Source organism: Petromyzon marinus, chromosome 67, assembly GCF_048934315.1.
Source record: "Petromyzon marinus isolate PM22_M1 ecotype Great Lakes invasive population chromosome 67, UKy_Petmar_22M1.pri1.0, whole genome shotgun sequence".
Taxonomy (NCBI): domain Eukaryota; kingdom Metazoa; phylum Chordata; class Hyperoartia; order Petromyzontiformes; family Petromyzontidae; genus Petromyzon; species Petromyzon marinus.
Window position 1 is genome coordinate 759,559 of NC_133733.1, and position 27,464 is coordinate 787,022.

The 27,464-nt window shown below is 52.0% G+C and overlaps 1 protein-coding gene across 8 annotated transcripts in view; it reads left to right on the top strand.

The window, feature by feature from the left end:
• Positions 1 to 27,464, top strand: part of LOC116956712 (uncharacterized) — a 64,658-nt gene that overhangs the window by 4,872 nt on the left and 32,322 nt on the right. For all 8 annotated transcript variants that reach the window (XR_012930371.1, XR_012930373.1, XR_012930374.1 and 5 more), the window contains exons 2-6: positions 13,092 to 13,185; positions 14,693 to 14,808; positions 15,431 to 15,545; positions 18,727 to 18,955; positions 23,082 to 23,180. Coding sequence is in view for 2 of the 8 variants with exons in the window: in XM_032978483.2 (XP_032834374.2) it covers positions 13,092 to 13,185; positions 14,693 to 14,808; positions 15,431 to 15,545; positions 18,727 to 18,955; positions 23,082 to 23,180 (653 nt within the window). In the remaining 6 variants the exon portion in view is untranslated. The remainder of the gene's footprint in view (positions 1 to 13,091; positions 13,186 to 14,692; positions 14,809 to 15,430; positions 15,546 to 18,726; positions 18,956 to 23,081; positions 23,181 to 27,464) is intronic.

Genomic DNA, 27,464 nt, shown 5'->3' on the forward strand with positions numbered 1-27,464 from the left:
ACCCTCAGTGTACACTGTGTGTACAGTGTCCTGCTAGAGCCATACTTCACCCTCAGTGTACACTTTGTGTACAGTGTGCGTAGTGGCCTCCTGCTAGAGCCATACTTCACCCTCAGTGTACACTGTGTGTACAGTGTGTGTACAGTGTCCTGCTAGAGCCATACTTCACCCTCAGTGTACAGTGTGTGTACAGTGTCCTGCTAGAGCCATACTTCACCCTCAGTGTACACTGTGTGTACAGTGTCCTGCTAGAGCCATACTTCACCCTCAGTGTACACTGTGTACAGTGTGTGTACAGTGTCCTGCTAGAGCCATACTTCACCCTCAGTGTACACTGTGTGTACAGTGCTGTGTACAGTGTCCTGCTAGAGCCATACTTCACCCTCATTGTACACTGTGTGTACAGTGTGTGTACAGTGTCCTGCTAGAGCCATACTTCACCCTCAGTGTACACTGTGTGTACAGTGTGCGTAGTGGCCTCCTGCTAGAGCCATACTTCACCCTCAGTGTACACTGTGTACAGTGTGTGTACAGTGTCCTGCTCGAGCCATACTTCACCCTCAGTGTACACTGTGTGTACAGTGCTGTGTACAGTGTCCTGCTAGAGCCATACTTCACCCTCATTGTACACTGTGTGTACAGTGTGTGTACAGTGTCCTGCTAGAGCCATACTTCACCCTCAGTGTACACTGTGTGTACAGTGTGCGTAGTGGCCTCCTGCTAGAGCCATACTTCACCCTCAGTGTACACTGTGTGTACAGTGTGTGTACAGTGTCCTGCTAGAGCCATACTTCACCCTCAGTGTACACTGTGTGTACAGTGCTGTGTACAGTGTCCTGCTAGAGCCATACTTCACCCTCATTGTACACTGTGTGTACAGTGTGTGTATAGTGTCCTGCTGAAGCCATACTTCACCCTCATTGTACAGTGTGTGTACAGTGTGTGTACAGTGTCCTGCTGAAGCCATACTTCACCCTCAGTGTACACTGTGTGTACAGTGCTGTGTACAGTGTCCTGCTAGAGCCATACTTCACCCTCAGTGTACACTGTGTGTACAGTGTGTGTACAGTGTCCTGCTAGAGCCATACTTCACCCTCAGTGTACACTTTGTGTACAGTGTGCGTAGTGGCCTCCTGCTAGAGCCATACTTCACCCTCAGTGTACACTGTGTGTACAGTGTGTGTACAGTGTCCTGCTAGAGCCATACTTCACCCTCAGTGTACAGTGTGTGTACAGTGTCCTGCTAGAGCCATACTTCACCCTCAGTGTACACTGTGTGTACAGTGTCCTGCTAGAGCCATACTTCACCCTCAGTGTACACTGTGTACAGTGTGTGTACAGTGTCCTGCTAGAGCCATACTTCACCCTCAGTGTACACTGTGTACAGTGCTGTGTACAGTGTCCTGCTAGAGCCATACTTCACCCTCATTGTACACTGTGTGTACAGTGTGTGTACAGTGTCCTGCTAGAGCCATACTTCACCCTCAGTGTACACTGTGTGTACAGTGTGCGTAGTGGCCTCCTGCTAGAGCCATACTTCACCCTCAGTGTACACTGTGTACAGTGTGTGTACAGTGTCCTGCTAGAGCCATACTTCACCCTCAGTGTACACTGTGTGTACAGTGCTGTGTACAGTGTCCTGCTAGAGCCATACTTCACCCTCATTGTACACTGTGTGTACAGTGTGTGTACAGTGTCCTGCTAGAGCCATACTTCACCCTCAGTGTACACTGTGTGTACAGTGTGCGTAGTGGCCTCCTGCTAGAGCCATACTTCACCCTCAGTGTACACTGTGTGTACAGTGTGTGTACAGTGTCCTGCTAGAGCCATACTTCACCCTCAGTGTACACTGTACAGTGCGCGTAGTGGCCTCCTGCTAGAGCCATACTTCACCCTCATTGTACACTGTGTGTACAGTGTGTGTACAGTGTCCTGCTAGAGCCATACTTCACCCTCAGTGTACACTGTGTGTACAGTGCTGTGTACAGTGTCCTGCTAGAGCCATACTTCACCCTCATTGTACACTGTGTGTACAGTGTGTGTACAGTGTCCTGCTAGAGCCATACTTCACCCTCAGTGTACACTGTGTGTACAGTGTGTGTACAGTGTCCTGCTAGAGCCATACTTCACCCTCAGTGTACACTTTGTGTACAGTGTGCGTAGTGGCCTCCTGCTAGAGCCATACTTCACCCTCAGTGTACACTGTGTGTACAGTGTGTGTACAGTGTCCTGCTAGAGCCATACTTCACCCTCAGTGTACACTGTGTGTACAGTGTCCTGCTAGAGCCATACTTCACCCTCAGTGTACACTGTGTACAGTGTGTGTACAGTGTCCTGCTAGAGCCATACTTCACCCTCAGTGTACACTGTGTGTACAGTGCTGTGTACAGTGTCCTGCTAGAGCCATTCTTCACCCTCATTGTACACTGTGTGTACAGTGTGTGTACAGTGTCCTGCTAGAGCCATACTTCACCCTCAGTGTACACTGTGTGTACAGTGTGCGTAGTGGCCTCCTGCTAGAGCCATACTTCACCCTCAGTGTACACTGTGTACAGTGTGTGTACAGTGTCCTGCTAGAGCCATACTTCACCCTCAGTGTACACTGTGTGTACAGTGCTGTGTACAGTGTCCTGCTAGAGCCATACTTCACCCTCATTGTACACTGTGTGTACAGTGTGTGTACAGTGTCCTGCTAGAGCCATACTTCACCCTCAGTGTACACTGTGTGTACAGTGTGCGTAGTGGCCTCCTGCTAGAGCCATACTTCACCCTCAGTGTACACTGTGTGTACAGTGTGTGTACAGTGTCCTGCTAGAGCCATACTTCACCCTCAGTGTACACTGTACAGTGCGCGTAGTGGCCTCCTGCTAGAGCCATACTTCACCCTCATTGTACACTGTGTGTACAGTGTGTGTACAGTGTCCTGCTAGAGCCATACTTCACCCTCAGTGTACACTGTGTGTACAGTGCTGTGTACAGTGTCCTGCTAGAGCCATACTTCACCCTCAGTGTACACTGTGTGTACAGTGTCCTGCTAGAGCCATACTTCACCCTCAGTGTACACTTTGTGTACAGTGTGCGTAGTGGCCTCCTGCTAGAGCCATACTTCACCCTCAGTGTACACTGTGTGTACAGTGTGTGTACAGTGTCCTGCTAGAGCCATACTTCACCCTCAGTGTACAGTGTGTGTACAGTGTCCTGCTAGAGCCATACTTCACCCTCAGTGTACACTGTGTGTACAGTGTCCTGCTAGAGCCATACTTCACCCTCAGTGTACACTGTGTACAGTGTGTGTACAGTGTCCTGCTAGAGCCATACTTCACCCTCAGTGTACACTGTGTGTACAGTGCTGTGTACAGTGTCCTGCTAGAGCCATACTTCACCCTCATTGTACACTGTGTGTACAGTGTGTGTACAGTGTCCTGCTAGAGCCATACTTCACCCTCAGTGTACACTGTGTGTACAGTGTGCGTAGTGGCCTCCTGCTAGAGCCATACTTCACCCTCAGTGTACACTGTGTGTACAGTGCTGTGTACAGTGTCCTGCTAGAGCCATACTTCACCCTCATTGTACACTGTGTGTACAGTGTGTGTACAGTGTCCTGCTAGAGCCATACTTCACCCTCAGTGTACACTGTGTGTACAGTGTGCGTAGTGGCCTCCTGCTAGAGCCATACTTCACCCTCAGTGTACACTGTGTGTACAGTGTGTGTACAGTGTCCTGCTAGAGCCATACTTCACCCTCAGTGTACACTGTACAGTGCGCGTAGTGGCCTCCTGCTAGAGCCATACTTCACCCTCATTGTACACTGTGTGTACAGTGTGTGTACAGTGTCCTGCTAGAGCCATACTTCACCCTCAGTGTACACTGTGTGTACAGTGCTGTGTACAGTGTCCTGCTAGAGCCATACTTCACCCTCATTGTACACTGTGTGTACAGTGTGTGTACAGTGTCCTGCTGAAGCCATACTTCACCCTCATTGTACAGTGTGTGTACAGTGTGTGTACAGTGTCCTGCTGAAGCCATACTTCACCCTCAGTGTACACTGTGTGTACAGTGCTGTGTACAGTGTCCTGCTAGAGCCATACTTCACCCTCAGTGTACACTGTGTGTACAGTGTCCTGCTAGAGCCATACTTCACCCTCAGTGTACACTGTGTACAGTGTGTGTACAGTGTCCTGCTAGAGCCATACTTCACCCTCATTGTACACTGTGTGTACAGTGTGTGTACAGTGTCCTGCTGAAGCCATACTTCACCCTTAGTGTACATTGTGTGTACAGTGTGTGTACAGTGTCCTGCTAGAGCCATACTTCACCCTCATTGTACACTGTGTACAGTGTGTGTACAGTGTCCTGCTAGAGCCATACTTCACCCTCAGTGTACAGTGTGTGTACAGTGTCCTGCTAGAGCCATACTTCACCCTCAGTGTACAGTGTGTGTACAGTGTCCTGCTAGAGCCATACTTCACCCTCAGTGTACACTGTGTACAGTGTGTGTACAGTGTCCTGCTGGAGCCATACTTCACCCTCAGTGTACAGTGTGTGTACAGTGTCCTGCTGAAGCCATACTTCACCCTCAGTGTACACTGTGTGTACAGTGCTGTGTACAGTGTCCTGCTAGAGACATACTTCACGCTCAGTGTACAGTGTGTGTACAGTGTCCTGCTAGAGCCATACTTCACCCTCAGTGTACACTGTGTACAGTGTGTGTACAGTGTCCTGCTGAAGCCATACTTCACCCTCAGTGTACACTGTGTGTACAGTGCTGTGTACAGTGTCCTGCTAGAGACATACTTCACGCTCAGTGTACACTGTGTGTACAGTGTGTGTACAGTGTCCTGCTGAAGCCATACTTCACCCTCAGTGTACACTGTGTGTACAGTGCTGTGTACAGTGTCCTGCTAGAGACATACTTCACGCTCAGTGTACAGTGTGTGTACAGTGTCCTGCTAGAGCCATATTTCACCCTCAGTGTACGCTGTGTGTACAGTGTGTATACAGTGTCCTGCTAGAGCCATACTTCACCCTCAGTGTACACTGTGTGTACACGGGGGACCTTTGTCTGTGTCTACCTTCATAGGTGCTGCTCGCTAACAGCACTTGCCCCTACAGTCGGTTAGAGGCTACACGGGGGACCTTTGTGTCTACCTTCATAGGTGCTGCTCGCTAACAGCACTTGCCCCGACAGTCTGTTAGAGACTACACGGGGGATCTGTGTCTGTGTCTACCTTCACAGGCGCTGCTGCTACTCGCTACTCACAGCACTTGCCCCTACACTCTGTCAAGGGTACACGGGGGACCTTTGTCTGTGTGCTCGCCGTGACACTGGAATGTCCATGTACTCTATGTACACGTGTGTATAATGCATACATGTACTGTACTCGCGAATTGTACTTGCACTTTAACACTCACATACACACACACACGTACACTCACACGCACATTCCCATACACACACGCGTACAAAGACAAAGACAAATATCCCCCGTATAGCCTTAACAGACTGTAGGGGCAAGTGCTCTTCACGAGCAGCACCTATGAAGGCCGGAACGGTACACGAGGGGGTGGGTGGCCAGCACCACGCCCGACCGCCTTTGTCTCCCCAGTGGCGATGTTTACACACCACACAAGGTACTCATTTGAGGCTGAGTCGACCTAGGGGAGGCCCGGGACCGGTACAGATAATCGTCACTGGTGTTGGCCGTGAGCGGGAATCGAACCCGGGTCGCCAGGTTCATAGTGCAGCGTAGCGCGAACCGCTACACTATCGCTCCCCACTCACGCGTACACTCACATACACACACACACTCCCATACACACACACGTACACCCCCATACACACACGTACACACATACTCGCACACACTCACCTACTCCCACTCGCACACACTCACCTACTCCCACTCGCACTCACTCGCACACACACTCGCACCACCCACCCACACACTCACTCGCACACACATACACTCGCACGCACTCGCTCACACACACATACACTCGCACGCACTCACACACTCGCACACACACGCACACACACGTATTCGCAGACACGCTCACACACTCACCCACTCGCACACACACTCACCCACTCGCACACATGCTCACACACTCACCTACTCGCACACACACTCACCCACTCGCACACACACTCACCCACTCGCACACACACTCACCTACTCGCACACACACTCACCCACTCGCACACACACTCACCTACTCGCACACACACTCACCCACTCGCACACACACACACCTACTCGCACACACACCCACAGACATACACTCGCCCACTCGCACACACACTCATTCACTAATCCACTCAACGCACTTAATGACCCACCCACTCTGAACTCAACAGTTTTATTTACAGTACCAGGTAAAGCCCACTGACTCAGCCATGAATGCATTCAACCATCAACTCAATCAAGCCACTCACCCACCCACTCACTCACCCACTCACACCCAGTTACTCACTAATTCACCTGCTCACTCACCCACTCACTCACCCACTCACACCCAGTTACTCACTAATTCACCTGCTCACCCACTCACTCACCCACTCACACCCAGTTACTCACTAATTCACCTGCTCACCCACTCACTCACCCACTCACACCCAGTTACTCACTAATTCACCTGCTCACTCACCCGATCACTCACCCACTCACTCACCCACTCACACCCAGTTACTCACTAATTCACCTGCTCACTCACTCACCCACTCACCCACTCACACCCAGTTACTCACTAATTCACCCACTCACTCACCCACTCACACCCAGTTACTCACTAATTCACCTGCTCACCCACTCACTCACCCACTCACACCCAGTTACTCACTAATTCACCTGCTCACTCACCCACTCACTCACCCACTCACACCCAGTTACTCACTAATTCACCTGCTCACTCACCCGATCACTCACCCACTCACTCACCCACTCACACCCAGTTACTCACTAATTCACCTGCTCACTCACTCACTCACCCACTCACACCCAGTTACTCACTAATTCACCCACCCACTCACTCACCCACTCACACCCTGTTACTCACTAATTCACCTGCTCACTCACCCGATCACTCGCTCATCCAGTCACTCACCATCCTGCAGGTCACCAGACTTATCTTGCTATTCTCCCTCTCGTACTGCTCCACTTTGGAACTCTCTCCCGTCGTGTCTTTCCCACCTTGGCACTTGTAACAATTCCAAATAACCTAAAACTAAACTGTTTTATTTTTCCAAGTGAGGCTCTTTGTGAGAAGCGACCTGGCTATCACCAAAAATGAAAGCCCCAGGAAGAGGCTTATCGTGGGGAAATGTTTAGCGACGATATGCAGTGGTACCTCGGTATGCGACCGCTTTGGAATGCGTCGAATTTGGTACACGTCGTGTTTTGGCGAGAAAAAAATGTCTCGGGATACGACGCCTTGCTTGGGGTACAACGCCTTGGGGTACAACGTCTTGGGGCACGACGTCTTGCTTGGGATACGTCTTGTGATACGACGTCTTGCTTGGGGTATGACGTCTTGCTTGGGGTATGACGTCTTGGGGTACGACGTCTTGGGGTACGACGTCTTGCTTGGAATACGTCTTGCTTGGGGTACGACGTCGTGGGGTACGACGTCTTGGGGTACGAGGCGCTTGCTAGAACTTGTACGGGTCGGGATGAGTCCCCGCGTCCCCGCGTAGAACCCCGTTCACGACCGAGACAGAGCGCCGCTCTCCTCGGTCTGCCTGTAGATCTCGTTCAGTGCACAAATCTCGCGACAACTCCCCGTCAATTTTCACGTGTTTCAGCTCCTCTCGGCAAGGTAAAGTGACGTTAAATTTAATTTTTATTACAATTTATCTTAATTTATTTACGCGTTTATTTTGATTTATGTTTGCATTTTCGTAATAAGTAGTCTAAATTATATTATACAACCACATTCACGTGTAATATTCCAGATAAAATATTTCTTATACTGTGGAACGGATTATTTCCTTTCCACCTTAATTTCTTACGGGAAAACTTCGTTTTGTACAAGTCCTACCTTCTGGAGCGAATCAACGACGCTTACCGAGGTACCACTGTAATCTAAATGTGTATTCGTTCTAAATGCGGGGGGAAAAACCGGAGGACCCCGAGAAAAATCTACGCGACCTCGGGGAGGGAGGGAGAGAGAGAGAGAGACGCAGACCCCGAAGGTACAACAGGCGCCGTCAGGGCCGCGGTCGAACCCACGCCCTCTCCATCCCGGGCGGAGGAGATAATATCTCATAGAGCCGCCGCTCAATTCAAGAGTCGCGTTACGCTCTTGTCCATGGCAACACTGCTGACAATGCTCTTTGTTGCTGGCTGACGCATTGGTAACATTGCAACTGTGCCAGAAGCAAACCCGCATTTCAACGCACCGTTGCGTATCTGTGCGTACCTGCGGGTTCCTGCGGGTTCCTGTGGGGTCCTGTGGGTGCCTCTGGGTGCCTGTGGGTTCCTCAACTGGTCCAGAAGAACCGAGTCGCAGCCTTCACAGCGCGGTGCAACCCCCTTGCGGTGCAGAACGGCCCTCGTGGAAAATGTTTCCTTAACGTTCGTAGAGCCGCGGTGGCTATGAGATGTTAACTACCTCGCCTGGTACACAGGAAGTCGTGGGTTTGATCACGACCCTGACGACACCTGCTGCTGCTGCTGTATATTTGGAGTCTGCGTCTCTCTCTCTCTCATCATCACAGTGGCTATGAGATGTTAACTACCTCGCCTGGTACACAGGAAGTTGTGGGTTTGCTCCCGACGCTGACGATGCCTGCTGTTGTATATGTGGAGTCTGTCTCTCTCATCATCATCACGGTGACTATGAGATATTAACTACCTCGCCTGGTACACAGGAAGTTGTGCGTTCGATCCCGACCCTGACGATGTCTGCTGCTGCTGTATATGTGGAATCTGTGTGTCTCTCTCATCACGGTGACTATGAGATGTTAACTACCTCGCTTGGTACACAGGAAGTCGTGCGTTCGATCCCGATCCTGACGATGCCTGCTGTTGTATATGTGGAGTCTGTGTCTCTCTCATCATCATCACGGTGGCTAGGAGATGTTAACTACCTCGCCTGGTCTACGGGAGGTCGTGGGTTCGATCCCGACCCTCACGATGCCTGCTGCTGTATATTTGGAGTCTGTGTCTCATCATCATCACGGTGGCTATGAGATGTTAACTACCTCGCCAGGTCTACAGGAAGTCATGGGTTTGATCCCGACCCTGACGATGCCTATTGTTGTATATGTGGAGTCTTTGTCTCTCTCTCTGCGTGGCCACGTGGATTTTTCTCCGGGACTTCCGGTTTTCCCCCTCCACATTTTTAACGAGCCACTTCGTTGGGCTATCATTTGCGGTAGCCAGGTCGCGTCTGAGAAAGAGCTACACAGCTCAGCGGGGCTTACCTGGTCAAATACAACAAGTTGGGGACATGTCCCTGGAAAGCAGCGTGAATAGAAACGTAATATTGCCATTGACTTATATTCTATCTCTCCTCCTTGGCTCCTCCCCCCCCCCCTCTCTTACCTATGTAGCGGGTTCACGGGACACGGAGACAGTGGAGTAGAGGCAGCACTATTTATTCAACGTAACAGGGGTTACACTGGAAGGGGTAACGGCCCCTTCACCCGTATACACGCTGGGACACCCCCTAGGCTATCAGCCTAACTCCTGTGCTCCCAGTTCCTCCATCTAGAGGAGGCTATCTGACCTGGCCCCTGGTCAAGCACAGATCGCGACACCTCACCAACCAGACCGGCCCTTAAAAGGGCTCCGGCTCTGAGGCTCTGGGGCCGCACCACCGGCTTGCCCTGCCGGCCCTCACAAGGGCAGCGGTCAGGGGAATCCCAGGGTCTATCTCGCCGCCCTTCCTTCTTCACTGGTTCTTCATTCTCGGCCCCAACGCACTGCCCCCAGCTCTCTGGCTCCCAGCCCTTTTTACCCGTACACCACTGAGGGTGGGGCTATAGCGGACGTGGTTGTAGCCACCAAGGTGTGTCTGTGTGTTACCTTCCCACAACACCCCTACACCTATAAAGCCTCTGGTTACAGCAGCCCTTTTGCCCACTTCAGCAATTGTTTTCTTGCTGTGGTTGTCCCGCTTGCGTTGCGCCCGAAACGTCGTGATTTCATGTATTTTATTTTCTACCTACGTGATGACTTTACCGAAAGAGCCAAAGAGTATGCATCCCTGCAGTCGCGGAAACTTCAAATCCAGATTAATTACCCAAACAGATATGCAGGAACACGGAGACCCAACGCGATTTTTTTTTGCGTCGCACGGCCAATATTCAGCCACCTGTCAGACAGCGCCCACGTGTGAGCGTCCCTGACTCGTAGCAGTCTCTGCCACGTGATACAAGATTCGTCGAGTTTTTCTTTCCCACGTCAGCGTATTCATGGTGAGGTAATATATCTTAGTATATCAATCGTATACACTTGCTTCTCACGCCAATGGCACCGTCCTATGTCGAGCAGTAGAACCTTCTACTACTGCTACCAGTAGAGCTACTTGTAGGGTCTGTATCCCATTACGATCCATCATCCCATCTCTAGTAGTAGTACTACTACTGGTGCTACTACTAGTACTACTAGTAGGATCTGTATCCCATTACGATCCATCATCCCATCACTAGTAGTAGTACTACTACTGGTGCTACTACTAGTACTACTAGTAGGGTCTGTACCCCATTACGATCCATTATCCCATCTCTAGTAGTAGAACCTACTACTACTGGTGCTACTACTAGTACTACTAGTAGGGTCTGTACCCCATTACAATCCATTATCCCATCTCTATTAGTAGAACCTACTACTACTGGTACTACTACTAGTACTACTAGTAGGGTCTGTATACCATTACAATCCATCATCCCATCTCTAGTAGTACAACCTACTACTACTGGTGCTACTACTGGTACTACTACTGGTGCCAGTAGTAGTATCAGTAGTAGTAGGTTATGAACCACGTTACGATGCACCGTCCCGTCTCTCCGCTTCGATTTAAGTTCTTTCCATTTTACGTTTTGGTTTCCAGGAACGCATCCTGGGTGTAAACCGGGCCGTGCCTGTACAACCAGTTTCAGTAAATGATGTAAGTTTATACGGGCAACTCACCAGGGGTGCTGGTGGTGGAGTTTGCATTTGGGAGAGGCTAATGTACAGCATGGCGATCGAGTACACCGCAGTGTGTACAGTATGGCAATGCCATCCAGTGCAACATACAGTTCGACAGTGTCGTGCGGTACAGTGTGGCGGCTCAGCACCGATTCAGATGATCGTCGCCTGCTGTTGGTGGAGTCGAACTCGGGACACGGGGTTCGTAGCGCAGTGCTGACCATGGTACCACTGCTCGCGGAACCAACGCACGACACGCACCCGAATTTGGATGAACATTGTCGGTAACTATTATTTATACTCCATTTATAATCTACGAATGCTTTTTGTTTTTAATTTCAATTTTTGTTTTTTAGTTTATTTGGTGTCTGGCACGAACGCTTATTTTCACTTGTGATGTTATCTCTGTTGTGGTTGGCGTGTTCCTAACCCCATTGTTTAGGCAAGGCTTATAATTATTAAGCGTTAGTTGTCACGGCTTTGGCTTTTGCGGCACTTCCCAAGAACGTAACCCCCTCCGATGTCCAAGGGTCCGAGCCATCCCTGAGATAAAACTAAAACAAACTGAACATTTGTTTTTTATTATTGCCAAGTAAGGCAACCCACTGAGCTCTGTGGCCCTTCCTCAGAAGCGGCCTAGTCATCACAAATGATGGCTCAACGAAGTGGTTTAACATCATCATCATCACGTGAATATTTATAGCAGGCAAATATCCTAAACGCCATAGAGACACACAGTGACCCATACACTAAACTATTTTTTATCTTGCCAGGTAAGGGTCCAATGATCTATGTAGCTCTTTGTCAGTGACCTGGCCATCACAAATGAGAGCTCAACGAAGTGGCTTAACATCATCATCACGTGAATATTTATAGCAGTAGGCAAATATTCTAAACGCCATAGAGACACACAGTGACCCATACACTAAACTTTTTTTTTATCTTGCCATGTAAGGGCCCAATGATCTATGTAGCTCTTTGTCAGTGGCCTGGCCATCACAAATGAGAGCTCAACGAAGTGGCTTAACATCATCATCATCATCACGTGGATATTTATAGCAGTAGGCAAATATTCTAAACGCCATAGAGACACACAGTGACCCATACACTAAACTATTTTTTTTATCTTGCCAGGTGAGGCCCCAATGATCTGTGTAGCTCTTTGTCAGTGACCTGGCCATCACAAATGATGGCTCAACGAAGTGGCTTAACATCATCATCATCACGTGAATATTTATAGCAGGCAAATATTCTAAACGCCATAGAGACACACAGTGACCCATACACTAAACTATATTTTTTTATCTTGCCAGGTAAGGGCCCAATGATCTGTGTAGCTCTTTGTCAGTGGCCTGGCCATCACAAATGAGAGCTCAACGAAGTGGTTTAACATCATCATCATCACGTGAATATTTATAGCAGTAGGCAAATATTCTAAACGCCATAGAGACCCACAGTGACCCATACACTAAACTATTTTTTTATCTTGCCAGGTGAGGCCCCAATGATCTGTGTAGCTCTTTGTCAGTGACCTGGCCATCACAAATGATGGCTTAATGAAGCGGCTTGTCATCATCACGTGGGAATTTCTAGCAGTAGGCAAATATTCTAATTGCGTGCTGATGTTGATTCTTAAAATCCACGCGACCGCGTGGAGAGAGAGAGGGAGAGAGACGTGCATACTCTAAATATACAGCAGGCGTCGTCAGGGACGGGATTGAACCCACGACCTCCTGCATGCCAAGCGAGGTAGTTAACATCTCATAGACCACCGTAACGATGATGAGAGAGAGGCACCACACACTCCACATATGCAACAGCAGGCGTTGTCAGGGTCGGTATCAACCCCACGACTTATTGCATGCCAGGCCAGGGAGATAACATCTCCTAGCCACCGCGGTGGCAACGTTTCATTTGCAAAATGATCCCCGCCCCCCCTCTCCCCACCTTCCACAGGAGAGGGCTGAACCCCCCCCATCGAGTCAAGTCCATCTCCATGACGACGTTCTCACAGCAAGAGATCGACTTCCTGCAGAGCCACGGCAACGAGGTAACCGTAGCGATGAGGCAACCCATGGCAACAGGGTGGCCACCAGGAGGTCACGGGCACAGACCCAGCAGGTGCCATGGGTTGACTGCTGTGCCAGGCTAGGTGCAGGAGGAGGTCACGGGGACAGAGCCAGCAGGTGCCATGGGTTGACTGCTGTGCCAGGCTAGGTGCAGGAGGAGGTCACGGGGACAGAGCCAGCAGGTGCCATGGGTTGACTGCTGTGCCAGGCTAGGTGCATGAGGAGGTCACGGGACAGACCCAGCAGGTGCCATGGGTTGACTGCTGAGCCAGGCTAGGTGCACGAGGAGGTCACGGGGACAGACCCAGCAGGTGCCATGGGTTGACTGCAGTGCCAGGTTAGGTGCAAGAGGAGGTCACGGGACAGACCCAGGTAGTGTTATGGGTTGACTGCTGTGCCAGGCTAGGTGCATGAGGAGGTCACGGGCACAGACCCAGCAGGTGCCATGGGTTGACTGCTGAGCCAGGCTAGGTGCAGGAGGAGGTCACGGGACAGACCCAGCAGGTGCCATGGGTTGACTGCAGTGCCAGGCTAGGTGCAGGAGGAGGTCACGGGGACAGACCCAGGTATGGGTTGACTGCTGTGCCAGGCTAGGTGCAGGAGGTCATGAGACATACCCAGGTGCCATGGGTTGACCTGAGCCAGGCTAGGTGCAGGAGGAGGTTACGGGGACAGACCCAGGTGCCATGGGTTGACTGCTGTGCCAGGCTAGGTGCAGGAGTTGATGAGACATAACCAGGTGCCATGGGTTGACTGCTGTGCCAGGCTAGGTGCAGGAGGAGGTCACGGGACAGACTCAGGTGCCATGGATTGACTGAGATGACTAGCAGATGCACCACCTGTGTGTCCGTGACTGTCCGTGTGTCCTTGCGTGTGTGTCCGTGTGTGTGACCATGCATGTGTGTGTGTCCGTGTGTGTCCGTGCATGTGCCCTTGCGTGCGTCCTTGCGTGCGCATGTTTGTGTGTGACGATGCGTGTGTGTGTGTGTGTGTCCGTGTTTGTCCGTGCGTATCCTTGTGTGTGTGTGTGTGACCATGCGTGTGTGTGTGTGACCATGCGTGTGTGTGTGTGACCATGCGTTTGTGTGTGACCATGCGTGTGTGTGTGTGACTATGCGTGTGTGTGTGTGACTATGCGTGTGTGTGTGTGACCATGCGTGTGTGTGTGTGTGTGACCATGTGTGTGTGTGTGACCATGCGTGTGTGTGTGTGACCATGCGTGTGTGTGTGTGACCATGCGTTTGTGTGTGACCATGCGTGTGTGTGTGTGTGACCGCGTGTGTGTGACCATGCGTGTGTGTGTGACCATGCGTTTGTGTGTGACCATGCGTGTGTGTGTGTGTGTGACCGCGTGTGTGTGACCATGCGTGTGTGTGTGACCATGCGTTTGTGTGTGACCATGCGTGTGTGTGTGTGTGTGTGACCATGCGTTTGTGTGTGACCATGCGTGTGTGCGGCGTGTGTGCGGCGTATCTTTGCGTGGTGCAGGTGTGCCGCGCCACGTGGATGGGCCTGCACTCGGAGCGGGTCGGCAGCCTCCCCGACCACAAGGACTCGCAGAAGACCAAGGAGTTCCTGCAGGACAAGTATGAGAAGAAGCGATGGTGAGCGCTAGAATTGCGTTAACGTTTTGTATTTTACCAGGCCCGCTGATGGACCTGTCCATCACTGATGACAGCCCAACAAAGTGGCTCGTCATCACGTGGACATTTCTCACGGCGGCAAAATAGTCTGAACGCGTAGGGGCGTCGACCTGGAGAAAAATCCACGGGGGAGAACCACGCAAATCGAATGCACAACAGGCGCCAGGTTCGCCATTGAGCCCACGACCTCCTGTATACCAGGCGAGGGAGTGAACATCTCCTAGCCGCCACGGCGCTCTAAACCTGGTGGCCCGAGTTGGATTCCCGGCCACGGTCGACGACGACTCTCTGAATCGTTCTTGGACCTTCACTAGGTTTTAGCTCGGGCTCAAACGAGTAGCTTGTACGATGCAAAGACAAAGGCGGTCTGGGCGTGGTGCTGGACCGCCCACCCGTGCCGTCGGCCTTCATAGGTGAAGGCCGACGGCACTCACCCCGGCAGCCTTTTAGGGCTATACGGAGGAGGATCTTTGTGTGGTGTGTGTGAGCATTTATGAGCATTGTGACCCCTCCTGTGTGACCCCTCCTGTGTGACCCCCCCCCACCACGTGACCCCCCCCACCACGTGACCCCCCCACTCTAGGTTCATCCCCCCTGAGCAGGCGTTTGCGGCTACCGAGGGGGCGGCTGGCTGGACCAGTGCCGAGAGCGGTGGGGGAGCCCCTCCCTCCATTGCCCAGGGCAACACTGTCACACAGGTAACCATAGCAACGCTTACAGCCCTGCCTCCCCTCCATTGCCCGGGGCAACACTGTCACACAGGTAACCATAGCAACGCTCACAGCCCCGCCTCCCCTCCATTGCCCGGGGCAACACAGGTAACCATAGCAACGCTTACAGCCCCACCTCCCCTCCATTGCCCGGGGCAACACAGTCACACAGGTAACCATAGCAACGCTTACAGCACCCCGCCCTCTCCCCCTCCATCTCCCAGGGAAACACAGTTGTGCAGGTAACCATGGCAACACTCGCATGCCCTTCACCACCCCCACCTCCTCCCAGGGAAATAGTTACCCAGGTAACCATGGTAACGCTCACAGCCCCCCTCCCCCGTTGCCGGGGAATCAAGAGTTCACACCCAAGACAAAGCGACGAGGATTTGCCCTGTAGCCCACACAGGCTGTTGGGACAAGCGCCGTTATCGAGCACGCGGTGATGTTCACTGCACGTACCGCACCAGATGCTCATTTAAGACTGAGGCGACCTAGGGGAGGCCCAGGACCACTTTGGGTATTCGTCAACGATGTCAGCGGGAAGTTTGGGTAGCAGCACCTATGAAGGCCGGCACTGTGGCACACGTGGGGGTGGGTGGCCAGCACCACACACACCTGGGGGTGGGTGACCAGCACCACACACACCTGGGGGTGGGTGACCACCACCACACACACCTGGGGGTGGGTGACCACCACCACACACACCTGGGGGTGGGTGACCACCACCCACACACACGTGGGGGTGGGTGACCACCACCCACACACACCTGGGGGTGGGTGACCACCACCCACACACACCTGGGGGTGGGTGACCACCACCCACACACACGTGGGGTGGGTGACCACCACCCCACACACACGTGGGGGTGGGTGACCACCACCACACACACCTGGGGGTGGGTGACCAGCACCACACACACGTGGGGGTGGGTGACCACCACCCACATACACGTGGGGTGGGTGGCCAGCACCACACACGTGGGGGTGGGTGACCACCACCACGCACACGTGGGGTGGGTGACCACCACCCACACACTCGTGGGGGTGGGTGACCACCACCCACACACACCTGGGGGTGGGTGACCACCACCCACATACACGTGGGGTGGGTGACCAGCACCACACACACGTGGGGTGGGTGACCACCACCCACACACACCTGGGGGTGGGTGACCACCACCCACATACACGTGGGGTGGGTGACCAGCACCACACACACGTGGGGGTGGGTGACCACCACCACACACACCTGGGGGTGGGTGGTCAGCACCACACACTCGTGGGGGTGGGTGACCACCACCCACACACACGTGGGGTGGGTGACCACCACCCACACACTCGTGGGGGTGGGTGACCACCACCCCACGTGTGTGTGGGGGTGGGTGACCAGCACCACACACACACGTGCCAGCTCACCACCATCCCACTCCACTCACATCACTCATCCAAAGATAAAGATCCCCCGTGTAGACCTTAACGGACTGTACGGGCAAGGACTGTTAGCGAGTAGCAGCACCTATGAAGGCCACCGGCACTGTGGCACACGAGGGGGTGGGTGTCCAGCACCACGCCCGGCCGCCTTTGTCTCCCCTAGTGCCAAGGTTTACACACCACACCATTTTGAGGTTGAGCCGACCTTGGGGAGGCCCAGGGCCAGTTTAGTTAATCGTCACTAGGTTCGCCGTTAGCGGGAATCGAACTCTGGTTTCTGCCGGGTTTTCGTAGCCTAGCGTAGCGCTAACCACTGCGCCACCGCTCCTCACACACACTCACTGACAGACACAAAGACACACAGATTGTACACACTCCTCTGGCCCAGCCGCGACAACGTGGAGCGAGGGTGGTTGTTACCGACTTGCCGAGCCAGCCTGACGTCGCACGCAGTGGGTTCGGGTGTGGCCAGTGGGAAAACCACCATCCGTAACCGTGCTGGTTCAGGTGTGCCAGTGGGAAAACCACCACCCGTACCGTGCTGGTTCGGGTGTGCCAGTGGGAAAACCACCACCCGTACCGTGCTGGTTCGGGTATACCAGTGGGAAAACCACCACCCGTACCGTGCTGGTTCAGGTGTGCCAGTGGGAAAACCACCACCCGTACCGTGCTGGTTCGGGTGTGCCAGTGGGAAAACCACCACCCGTAACCATGCTGGTTCAGGTGTGCCAGTGGGAAAACCACCACCCGTACCGTGCTGGTTCAGGTGTGCCAGTGGGAAAACCACCACCCGTACCGTGCTGGTTCAGGTGTGCCAGTGGGAAAGCCACCACATGTAACCATGCTGGTTCAGGTGTGCCAGTGGGAAAACCACCACCCGTACCGTGCTGGTTCAGGTGTGCCAGTGGGAAAACCACCACCCGTAACCGTGCTGGTTCAGGTGTGCCAGTGGGAAAGCCACCACCCGTACCGTGCTGGTTCAGTTGTGCCAGTGGGAAAACCACCACCCGTACCGTGCTAGTTCAGGTGTGCCAGTGGGAAAACCACCACCCATACCGTGCTGGTTCAGGTGTGCCAGTGGGAAAACCACCACCCATACCGTGCTGGTTCAGGTGTGCCAGTGGGAAAACCACCACCCGTACTGTGCTGGTTCAGGTGTGCCAGTGGGAAAACCACCACCCGTACCGTGCTGGTTTGGGTGTGCCAGTGGGAAAACCACCACCCGTACCGTGCTGGTTCAGGTGTGCCAGTGGGAAAACCACCACCCGTACCGTGCTGGTTCGGGTGTGCCAGTGGGAAAACCACCACCCGTACCGTGCTGGTTCAGGTGTGCCAGTGGGAAAACCACCACCCATACCGTGCTGGTTCAGGTGTGCCAGTGGGAAAACCACCACCCGTAACCGTGCTGGTTTAGGTGTGCCAGTGGGAAAACCACCACCCGTAACCGTGCTGGTGCAAGTGTGCCAGTGGGAAAACCACCACCCGTAACCGTGCTGGTGCAAGTGCCAGTGGGAAAACCACCACCCGTAACCGTGCTGGTTTAGGTGTGCCAGTGGGAAAACCACCACCCGTAACCGTGCTGGTGCAAGTGTGCCAGTGGGAAAACCACCACCGTGCTGGCCCCAAGCTGGCTCTGCTCGGCTGTGCAGCAGTGGGAAGTAAGTCGCCCTCCCTGCGTCTCCACCGAGTCACCCCTTTCCCCCCCCGCGGCGTCCTCCCCCCGTGTCGCCCACAGCCCGCCGTGTCGATTCGCCCGCCCAGGCCGGGTGGAGCGAACGTGGCTGCTGTGGTGGCGCCGGCGGCCGCCTCGGCCGTCACCGCCGCCGCCGCCGCCACTTCGGCGGTGGACCTTCTGGGCGACCTCGGAGTCGGAGTGGATGCCGGCCCTGCAGTCAATCCCAGGCTGGGCACGGCGGCCAGAGGCGGACAGCAGGCGGAGTTCACAGCATTCTCCTCCGCGGCCGGTGAGGGGGGAGAGCGAGCGGGGGGAGAGAGGGGGGGAGAGAGCGGGGGGGGGGAGAGCGGGGGGGGGGAGAGAGGGGGGGAGAGAGCGGGGGAGAGAGCGGGGGGGAGAGAGCGGGGGAGAGCGAGAGGGGGGAGAGAGAGGGGGGGAGAGAGAGGGGGGGAGAGAGAGGGGGGGAGAGCGAGGTGGGGAGAGCGAGAGGGAGAGAGAGAGGTGGGGAGAGCGAGAGGGGGAGCGAGGGGGGGAGAGCGAGCTACTGCTATTCGTCCAAGGTTTGCCGCTCTTCATCCTTTCACAGAAAATACTTGTGCAAACTATAAATTCTACTTTTCTTATTTCTGGGTGGTCTTGAGCTTCATCCTGGCCCAAATGAAAATAACTCGTATAATTCTGTAGATTTTTCTGGCAGGAAAGGTGTTGGTGTTCTACATGTCAACATCAGAGAGCTTGTGAGTAAATTAAGTCAACTCAAACTAGAAGTGGTAAATCTTGACCCGGACATTTTTTGCCTAACAGAAACATTTCTCACTCCTGCCGTCAATGACTTGCAGATTGCGATTGACAACTACCACCTTTTTCGGCTTGACCGAGGATCTAAAGGAGGTGGAATTGCCATCTATGTTCGTAACACTATTGCATGTTCACTAGCTCACTCTTTGTATAAAAAATGTTGCTTTGAAAGTCTGGCTCTCAGAATAACTCTCCCAAATAATCAACAGATATTGGTAGTGTGCTGCTATAGACCGCCTTGTGGGAAGGATGTTGAAGATACATCTGCACTGAGAGAGGTTTTTGGGGGCCTCCCTAAAGGTGAAATAGTTTTAGTGGGTGATCTAAATTGGAATTGGCTAAACCCGCCGGCCGTGGCCACAAATTTTGCAGATGAATTTAACCTGTTTTAATTAATTAATGTCCCCACAAGACCCAACCTAAAAAATCCGGGACAGTCAACTCTGCTTGACGTCCTATTGACAAATGCCCCCTCAATTTCACACTGACTGGTGTTCTGGGTAATAACCTGAGTGATCACTCCTTCATTTTTGGGGTGAGATCATCAGCCAGACCCAAAACCCCCCCTAAATTGGTTGAGAAGCACTCTGAGACACTTCAGCACTCAGGCATTTACTAATGATGTGCTTCACTCGGATATTGACAAGGTCTGTGATATCCCCAACCTGACTACGGCTTGGGAGACCTTCAGCTACGCGTTTCTCCAAATTCTTAACAAACATGCTCCGTTGGTTAAATTTTAAACTAAAGGCAACCGCCCACCATAGTTTGATCCTTTGATTACAAAGCTCATGAAAACTAGGGACAAGGCTTGAACATGTGCTCAGAAAAGTAATTTTGTCAATGACTGGCTAGAATGCAGGATTTTAAGAAATAGATGCGTCAAAAGAATACGGCATGCAAAAAAATGCCTACTTTTCCTCCACTCTCCTGGAATTACATGGAAATGCCAGGATTTTTTAGGAAACAATCAAATGTATCGAAAAGGCATCCAAAACGGATAATCTGCCCGTTGAGCTTAACCGAAATGGGGAATATTTTTCAGATCCCAAAAAAATAGTTGACAATTTTAACCTTAATTTTTCTGAAGCTGGTAATCTTTTTGATAATGTATTGGGAGTCACCCCTGCTCATGCAAATTCCTACACCCCTGTCCAAACATTAAACGAATTTAGTTTCCAGCCAATCTATGAAAGTAATGTTCTGAAGCAACTGTCCTACCTCAAAGGGTCCTCCTCTACCGGAGCAGATAGTTTTCCCGTCTTTGCTCTACTAACTGTTGGTCACCTAATATACAAACCTATAGCCCATATTTTCAACCTGTCCATCAAAGAAGCATCAGTTCCTCTAGAATGGAAACATTCCTATGTCCGTCCACTTCACAATGGGGACCCTAAAGATGATCCCAATAACTACTGACCTATCTCAATTTTGTCCCTGTTGATGAACATTTTTGAAAAATTATTGAACTACCAAATTAGCAGTTACCTGTCCACCAACAATCTACTACATCTAAAACAATCTGGGTTCCGAAAAAAATACCACACCACATCTGCTGCATTAGACTCCCTGAATCACATTTACAGTAGCCTTGATAATAAGCAGTACTGTGCCTGTCTTTTTCTTGACCTGTCCGAAGCTTTTAATACAGTAGACCACAACACCCTGCTTAGTAAACTAAGCTGCCTCGGTTTTTCCGAAAAAGCAGTAAAATAGTTACAAAATTACCTCTTCTCACACCCAAACTGTATTCACAGATGGTTGGAGGTCAAACAGTGTTAAGATAACAAAAGGGGTTCCACAGGGTTCCATCCTCGGCCCCCTTTTGTTCTCTCTTTATGTCAATGACTTGGGCACTGACCTGGATCATTCCAGGGTAGATCTTTTTGCAGATGACACGATACTGATTACTGCTGGCCGCTCTCCGGATGATGTAAATGCTAAGCTCCAGGGTGATTTCAACAAACTACAACATCAGCTAGTTGCTCTTAAACTAGTCCTGAATACCTCCAAAACCAAGGTGCTATGCTTCTCACCAGGACTAAAGCAGAAAGTTATTTTTCCCCAATTACATTCCTTAAATAATTATCAAATAGAGCAAGTCAAGATCTATAAGTATCTTGGGGTCATCCTGGATTCAAAACTGGATTTTGAAGATCACATTCATTATATTGGTAAAAAGACAAAAATAAAAATTGGTTTTCTGTATCGACACAAGCACTGCTTCCCCCCAATGTTCCGTTTAGAATTTATAAAAGCTACCATACTGCCTCTACTTGACTACTGTGACATCGTGTATAAATCAGCCCCTAGTACTGTACTGAAGAAGCTTGATTCCATCTATCACTCGGCCTTGAGATTTACATTGAACTGCCCATATAGGACTCACCACTGTGATCTCTACATTGGGTAAAACTTAACATCTCTTAATGTTCGACGGCTTGTGCACCAGATCTTATTTATTCACGATGTACTTTGAAAAAAATCCGCAGACTACCTGCTGGATCTCCTCTCTGTTTCAAAGAACAAATTTGACCTCGGGTCTTCGCTCATTTACCAGCTTCACATTCCCTATTGCTGTACAAAAACTGCTATTGATGCCCCCAGGGTCTGGAATGCCATTGCCAATAAACTGCAACTTGAATCGCTATCAATGAAATCTTCTCTCAAAACTGCTCTAGAGGAGTTGTACACCCCTAGCTGCCACTGCTATTCATTGGCGTAAAATAAAATAAAATGTTTCGCTCTGGATGACGCTGCAAAGTATTATCTGTATTTTGATTTGGTGTGCTGAGGTTAAAGGTGCCTTGAAAAATTTGACACTCTGACTGATGCTTCTGTTGTTATGGAGTAACTCATGCAGCCAGCAATGGCTCTAGGATTTGGTGTTACATGTTATTTATGTAGTTTATTGTAAAAATTCGGTCACAGCCCCTGTGATCACTGTTACGTTGCAATTATGGCTTTATTTTTTGGTGATTTCGAAAAGGTTTTTTGGTTTGGACATGGTTGTTTTGTTGTAGTACGGAGGTAGACTGATGGCCTTAATCTAAGTTGTCTTGTGGTTCTTGTTGTTTGACTTGCATCCCACTAGGATTTTTTGCACACAGCGTTGGTGTACGGTGCTTTTTTCAGGAATATTTTGCTGTTTTTTTTCCTGGATTTTCTGTTTGCACAGTCACAGAGTCACTTTAAGATGTTTTTCTTGTTCGTGTTTTTGTTTTTTTGTTTGTTGTGGTTGCACCCGATTCAAGAGCCGAATGGCTCACAGGGCTATACCAAAATAAAAAAAAACTTTAAAAAATAAAAAATAAGTGCTGCTGATACTCGCTACTCACAGCACTTGCCCCTACAGTCTGTTAGAGGCTACACAGGGGATCTTTGTCTGTGTCTACCTTCATAGGTGCTGCTGCTACTCGCTACTCACAGCACTTGCCCCTACAGTCTGTTAGAGGCTACACGGGGGACATTTGTCTGTGTCTACCTTCACAGGTGCTGCTGCTACTCGCTACTCATGGCACTTGTCCCAACAGTCTGTTTATGCTACATGGGGGATCTTTGTCTTTATGCTGAACCTTTGGCCTCTGACCTCTGCCCCTTCCCTGTCCCCTGTGCAGGAGGAGCAAGTTCCGGGTTCGCTGACTTTGACGCCTTCGGTTCATCTGACTTTGGTGGCTTCGTGAAGCCCAGCCAGAGCTTCCCTGGGCCGGCACAGTGTGAGTGTGTGTGTGCGAGTGTGTGAGTGTGTTAGTGTATGAGTGTGAGTGTGTGTGTGCGAGTGTGTGTATGCGAGTGTGTGAGTGCGTGAGTGTGTGAGTGTGTGAGTGTGTGTGTGAGTGTGTTAGTGTATGAGTGTGAGTGTGTGTGTGCGAGAGTGTGTGAGTGTGTAAGTGTAAGTGTGTGAGTGTGTAAGTGTAAGTGTATGAGTGTGTGTGTGCGTGTGTGTGTAAGTGTGTGAGTGTGTGTGAGTGTGGTGTAGCAGTTAGCGCGCTGCACTACAAACCTGGCGACCCGGGTTCGATTCTCGCTCACGGCCAACACCAGTAACGATTATCTGAAACGGTCCTGGGCCTCCCCTAGGTCGACTCAGCCTGCAATGAGTACCTGGTGCGGTGTAGTAAACATCGCCACTGGGGAGACAAAGGCGGTCGGGCGTGGTGCTGGCCACCCACCCCCTCGTGTGCCGTTCCAGCCTTCATAGGTGCTCGCTAACAGCACTTGCCCCTACAGTCTGTTAAGGCTATATGGGAATCTTTGTAAGTGTGTGTGAGTGTTTTTGAGTGTGTGTGTGTGTGAGTGTTTGTGAGTGTTTGTGAGTGTGAATGTGAGTGTGTGTGAATGTGAGTGTGTGTGTGAATCTCAACCCTCGGGGCTCCTCCAGAAACAACGAAAAGTCACTTCGTTTGGCCACGTGGAATGTTCGAACGCTCACTGCGGAGGAGAGGCTGCCACTCCTCTGTCGGGAGCTGGACCGGTACCGCCTGGATCTCTGTGGCATTCAGGAGGTCCGGTGGACCGGTTCTGGCTCCTGCCACCATTAGGGGTGGACAGTTCTCTACTCGGGACAGGAGATTGCCAAACAACAGGGTGTGGTTCTTCTTTTGAACAAAAGAATGAAGGGGGCGTGGGAGCGTGGCGGTGAGGTGTGGGAAGCTGTAAGCCCCAGGCTACTTTGGGCTCGCCTTCCCATCAATCAGAGGCGAGGATTGGTGGTCGTGGTTACTTATGCCCCTACCGAAGATGAACATCCGTGGAGGGATGCAGGCAAAGCCGATGAGTCAGATGCCTTCTATGACCTCCTGTCACAGGTGCTGGCTAAAGTGGCCCCTCGGGATAGAGTCATCTTGTTGGGTGACTTCAAAGCCCGAGTTGGTCATGATGCTGGCACCTGGCCTGGAGTGATTGGAGGGCATGGGCCGGATCAGCTTAATAACAACGGTAGGAGGCTGCTAGATTTTTGTGCAGCCCATGGACTTGTAATTACCAACACGCTGTTCCGGCATCGGCGCATCCACACAACATCATGGATGCATGCCGGGTCCAAGCAAGAACATCTGCTGGACTACATTGTGACGGACCAGCGGATGCGAGCCCATGTCCTTGACACCAGGACCTACCGTGGAGCTGATCTGCCCTCTGACCATTGACTTATCATCTGTAAGATGCGCCGCCCATTCTTCCGCTCCGGTGGTGGGTGTACACCCAGGACCCCATTCCAACCTAAAGTGGCCTGGTCTCAGTTATCTGATGAAAGTTGCAAGCGAGAATTTCATCATCGCCTGCGACTGGGGTTGGCATCGTCCCCCACTCCTCCTGATGTCGAGGGTAAATGGGCGAAATTTAGAACTGTGACTCATGCGGCTGCAATGTCTGCTTTGGGTACGCGGTCAGGATCTCCCCAGAGACCCTGGCTGACAGAGGAGGTGTTCAGGATGGTTGAGAAAAAGCGACAGGCCCACTGTCATCGGCTACAGAATCCCACGTCAGAGAATGAGGAACCTTCGCTCGGAGGTTCGGAGAGCCGTGAGGCGCTGCAAGGATGGGTGGTGGTTGCGGGTTGCTGAGGAGATGGAGTCTGCCTCAGTGGCCCGCGATCACAAATCTCTATTTAACTCCATCAAAAAAGTAACCTGCAGCGCCACACCTATTACCATCATTAGGGGAAAAAACGGTGATCCAATCTCCGGCCCCCACGAACAGGTTTGCAGATTTGCTGAGCATTTCTGTGAGGTCCTGGGCGAGGGAAAATCCCTCAGCCAGGAAAACATCGTTGCACAAAGTGAGGATGACCCTACTGAGGCTGCGGTGCCTCAAATATTGGAAGGAGTCTCCCCCTGTGAGTGGCTGGCTGAAGTGCCAGGTGTTGAGGAAGTACTGAGGGCGATCCGGATTCTGAGACCAGGAAAAGCAGCGGGCAGAGATGATCTCCCAAGCGAAATGCTGAGGGAGGGTGGAGTTTGTGCACAGACTGCCCTATATGACATCATAACAACAGTCTGGACCACTGGACGGGTTCTGCAGGATTGGAAGGATGCCCTGGTGGTCCCCCTCTTTAGGAAGGGGGACCGCACAGACTGTAACAACTACAGGGGCATTTCACTCCTCAGTGTGCCGGGAAAGGTCCTGGCAAGGATTATTCAACATCGCCTTGCCAGGCACGCTGAGGAGAGGCTTGCGGAGCCCCAATGCGGTTTCAGGAATGGGCGGTCCTGTACAGATGCCATATTTTCTGTCCGTCTGCTACAGCAGAGGTGTAGGGAATTCCAGCAAGACCTACATCTCTGCTTTATTGACCTGGTCAAGGCCTATGATACCATCAATAGGTCTGGGCTCTGGGTTGTTCTTCATGCTTTTGGAGTACCTGACCCTCTGCTCACGATCATTAAGGACCTTCATGATGGTGAGTGGGCCCGGGTAACACTACGTGGCCGGGAGTCCGAGCCTTTCCCTGTACACCTTGGGGTGCGACAGGGATGTCCTCTGGCTCCCACATTATTTAACATCTATTTCGACCACGTAGTTTGTGAAGCCTTCAATAGCTGTACCGGGGGAATCTCCATATGGTACAGATATAATGGGAGGCTGATCGATGCCCGGGTGCGGTCAAGGGATGGCTCCCTATTGCTCAACCACGTTATGTATGCTGATGATTTGGTAATAGCTGCTCATTCAGAGGAGGAGTTGGAGACGCTGCTGCTGAGACTGGAGCGTGCCACTGAGAGATGGGGCCTTACCATCAGCCCCACCAAAACTAAGCACCTGCCTGGGTATTTTGTACCATCGGACACTCCACCCCCACAACTCCCAATCGGTGATGGGGCAGTTGTGCAGAGAGTGGAGAGTTTCCCATACCTGGGAAGTGTGCTTATGACCAGCTCCAGTTTAACAGCAGAGGTCTCACTCCGAATCAGTCGAGCGGCAATATCTTTTCATCGGTTGCGTAATGCTGTGTGGAAGCTACCTGATCTGTCGCTCCGCACTAAGCTTCAGGTCTTCTCGGCCACAGTCATTCTCTCCCTTCTCTACGCTTGCGAAACGTGGACCCCCCTAATGGAACATCTTCGCCGGTTAGAAACATTTAGGCTGGCCTACCTACGATCCATCCTGGGTTTAACCAGACTGGATTGTGTGAGGAGCTCACAAATCCTTGAAAGATCTGGGCAAGGTCCCATCGGTGAGCTCCTCCGGCGGGCAAGGCTGCGATGGCTGGGTCATGTAGCCTGCATGCCCAGCCACCGCATGCCGAAACAGCTTTTGTTCGGCCGGATCGAGAGGGCTAAACGGGCGCGGCACGGGCTAAAGAAGAGATGGAGTGATGTGGTACAGGAGGACGTGGAGCTGAGTGGACTTGCCGATGACTGGTACCAGCGGTGTCAAGATCGGCCTCTGTGGACGAGGCTCGTGAAGGACGCTACTGGGCAGTTGGAGGCAGTCGTCCTCCAACAACAACGGAGGGCGGAGGAGCGCTGCTCACAACAACGAGCGGAGCGCCGGGTGGCTGACGCACAGCGGATTGCCACAGTAGGGGGCACAGGTGGTGCATCAGCCACTCATCTCAGTCAGTCGACCCGTGGCACCTGGGTCTGCCCCCTGACCTCCTGCCAGCGGGCGTTCGACACTTCACGTGGCCTCAAGTTGCACATGTCCTGGCACAAGCGTCGTGGTGACGTCACCGCCACTTAGTGGCGAATGGCGGTTGTTGTTGGTGTGTGAGTGTGAGTGAGGGTGTGTGTGAGTGTGAGTGAGTGTGTGAGTGAGTGTGTGAATGTGAGTTTGTGTGAATGTGAGTGTGTGTGAGTGAGTGTGTGTGAATGTGTGTGTGAGTATGTGAATGTGAGTGTGTGAATGTGAGTGTGCGAGTGTGTGTGAGTGAGTGTGTGTGAGTGTGTGAGTATGCGAGTGTGTGTGAGTGCGGGAGCGGTAGTGTAGTAGTTAGCATGTTGCGCTATTAACCTGGCGACCCGGGTTCAATTCCCACCTCATGGCCAACACCGGTGACG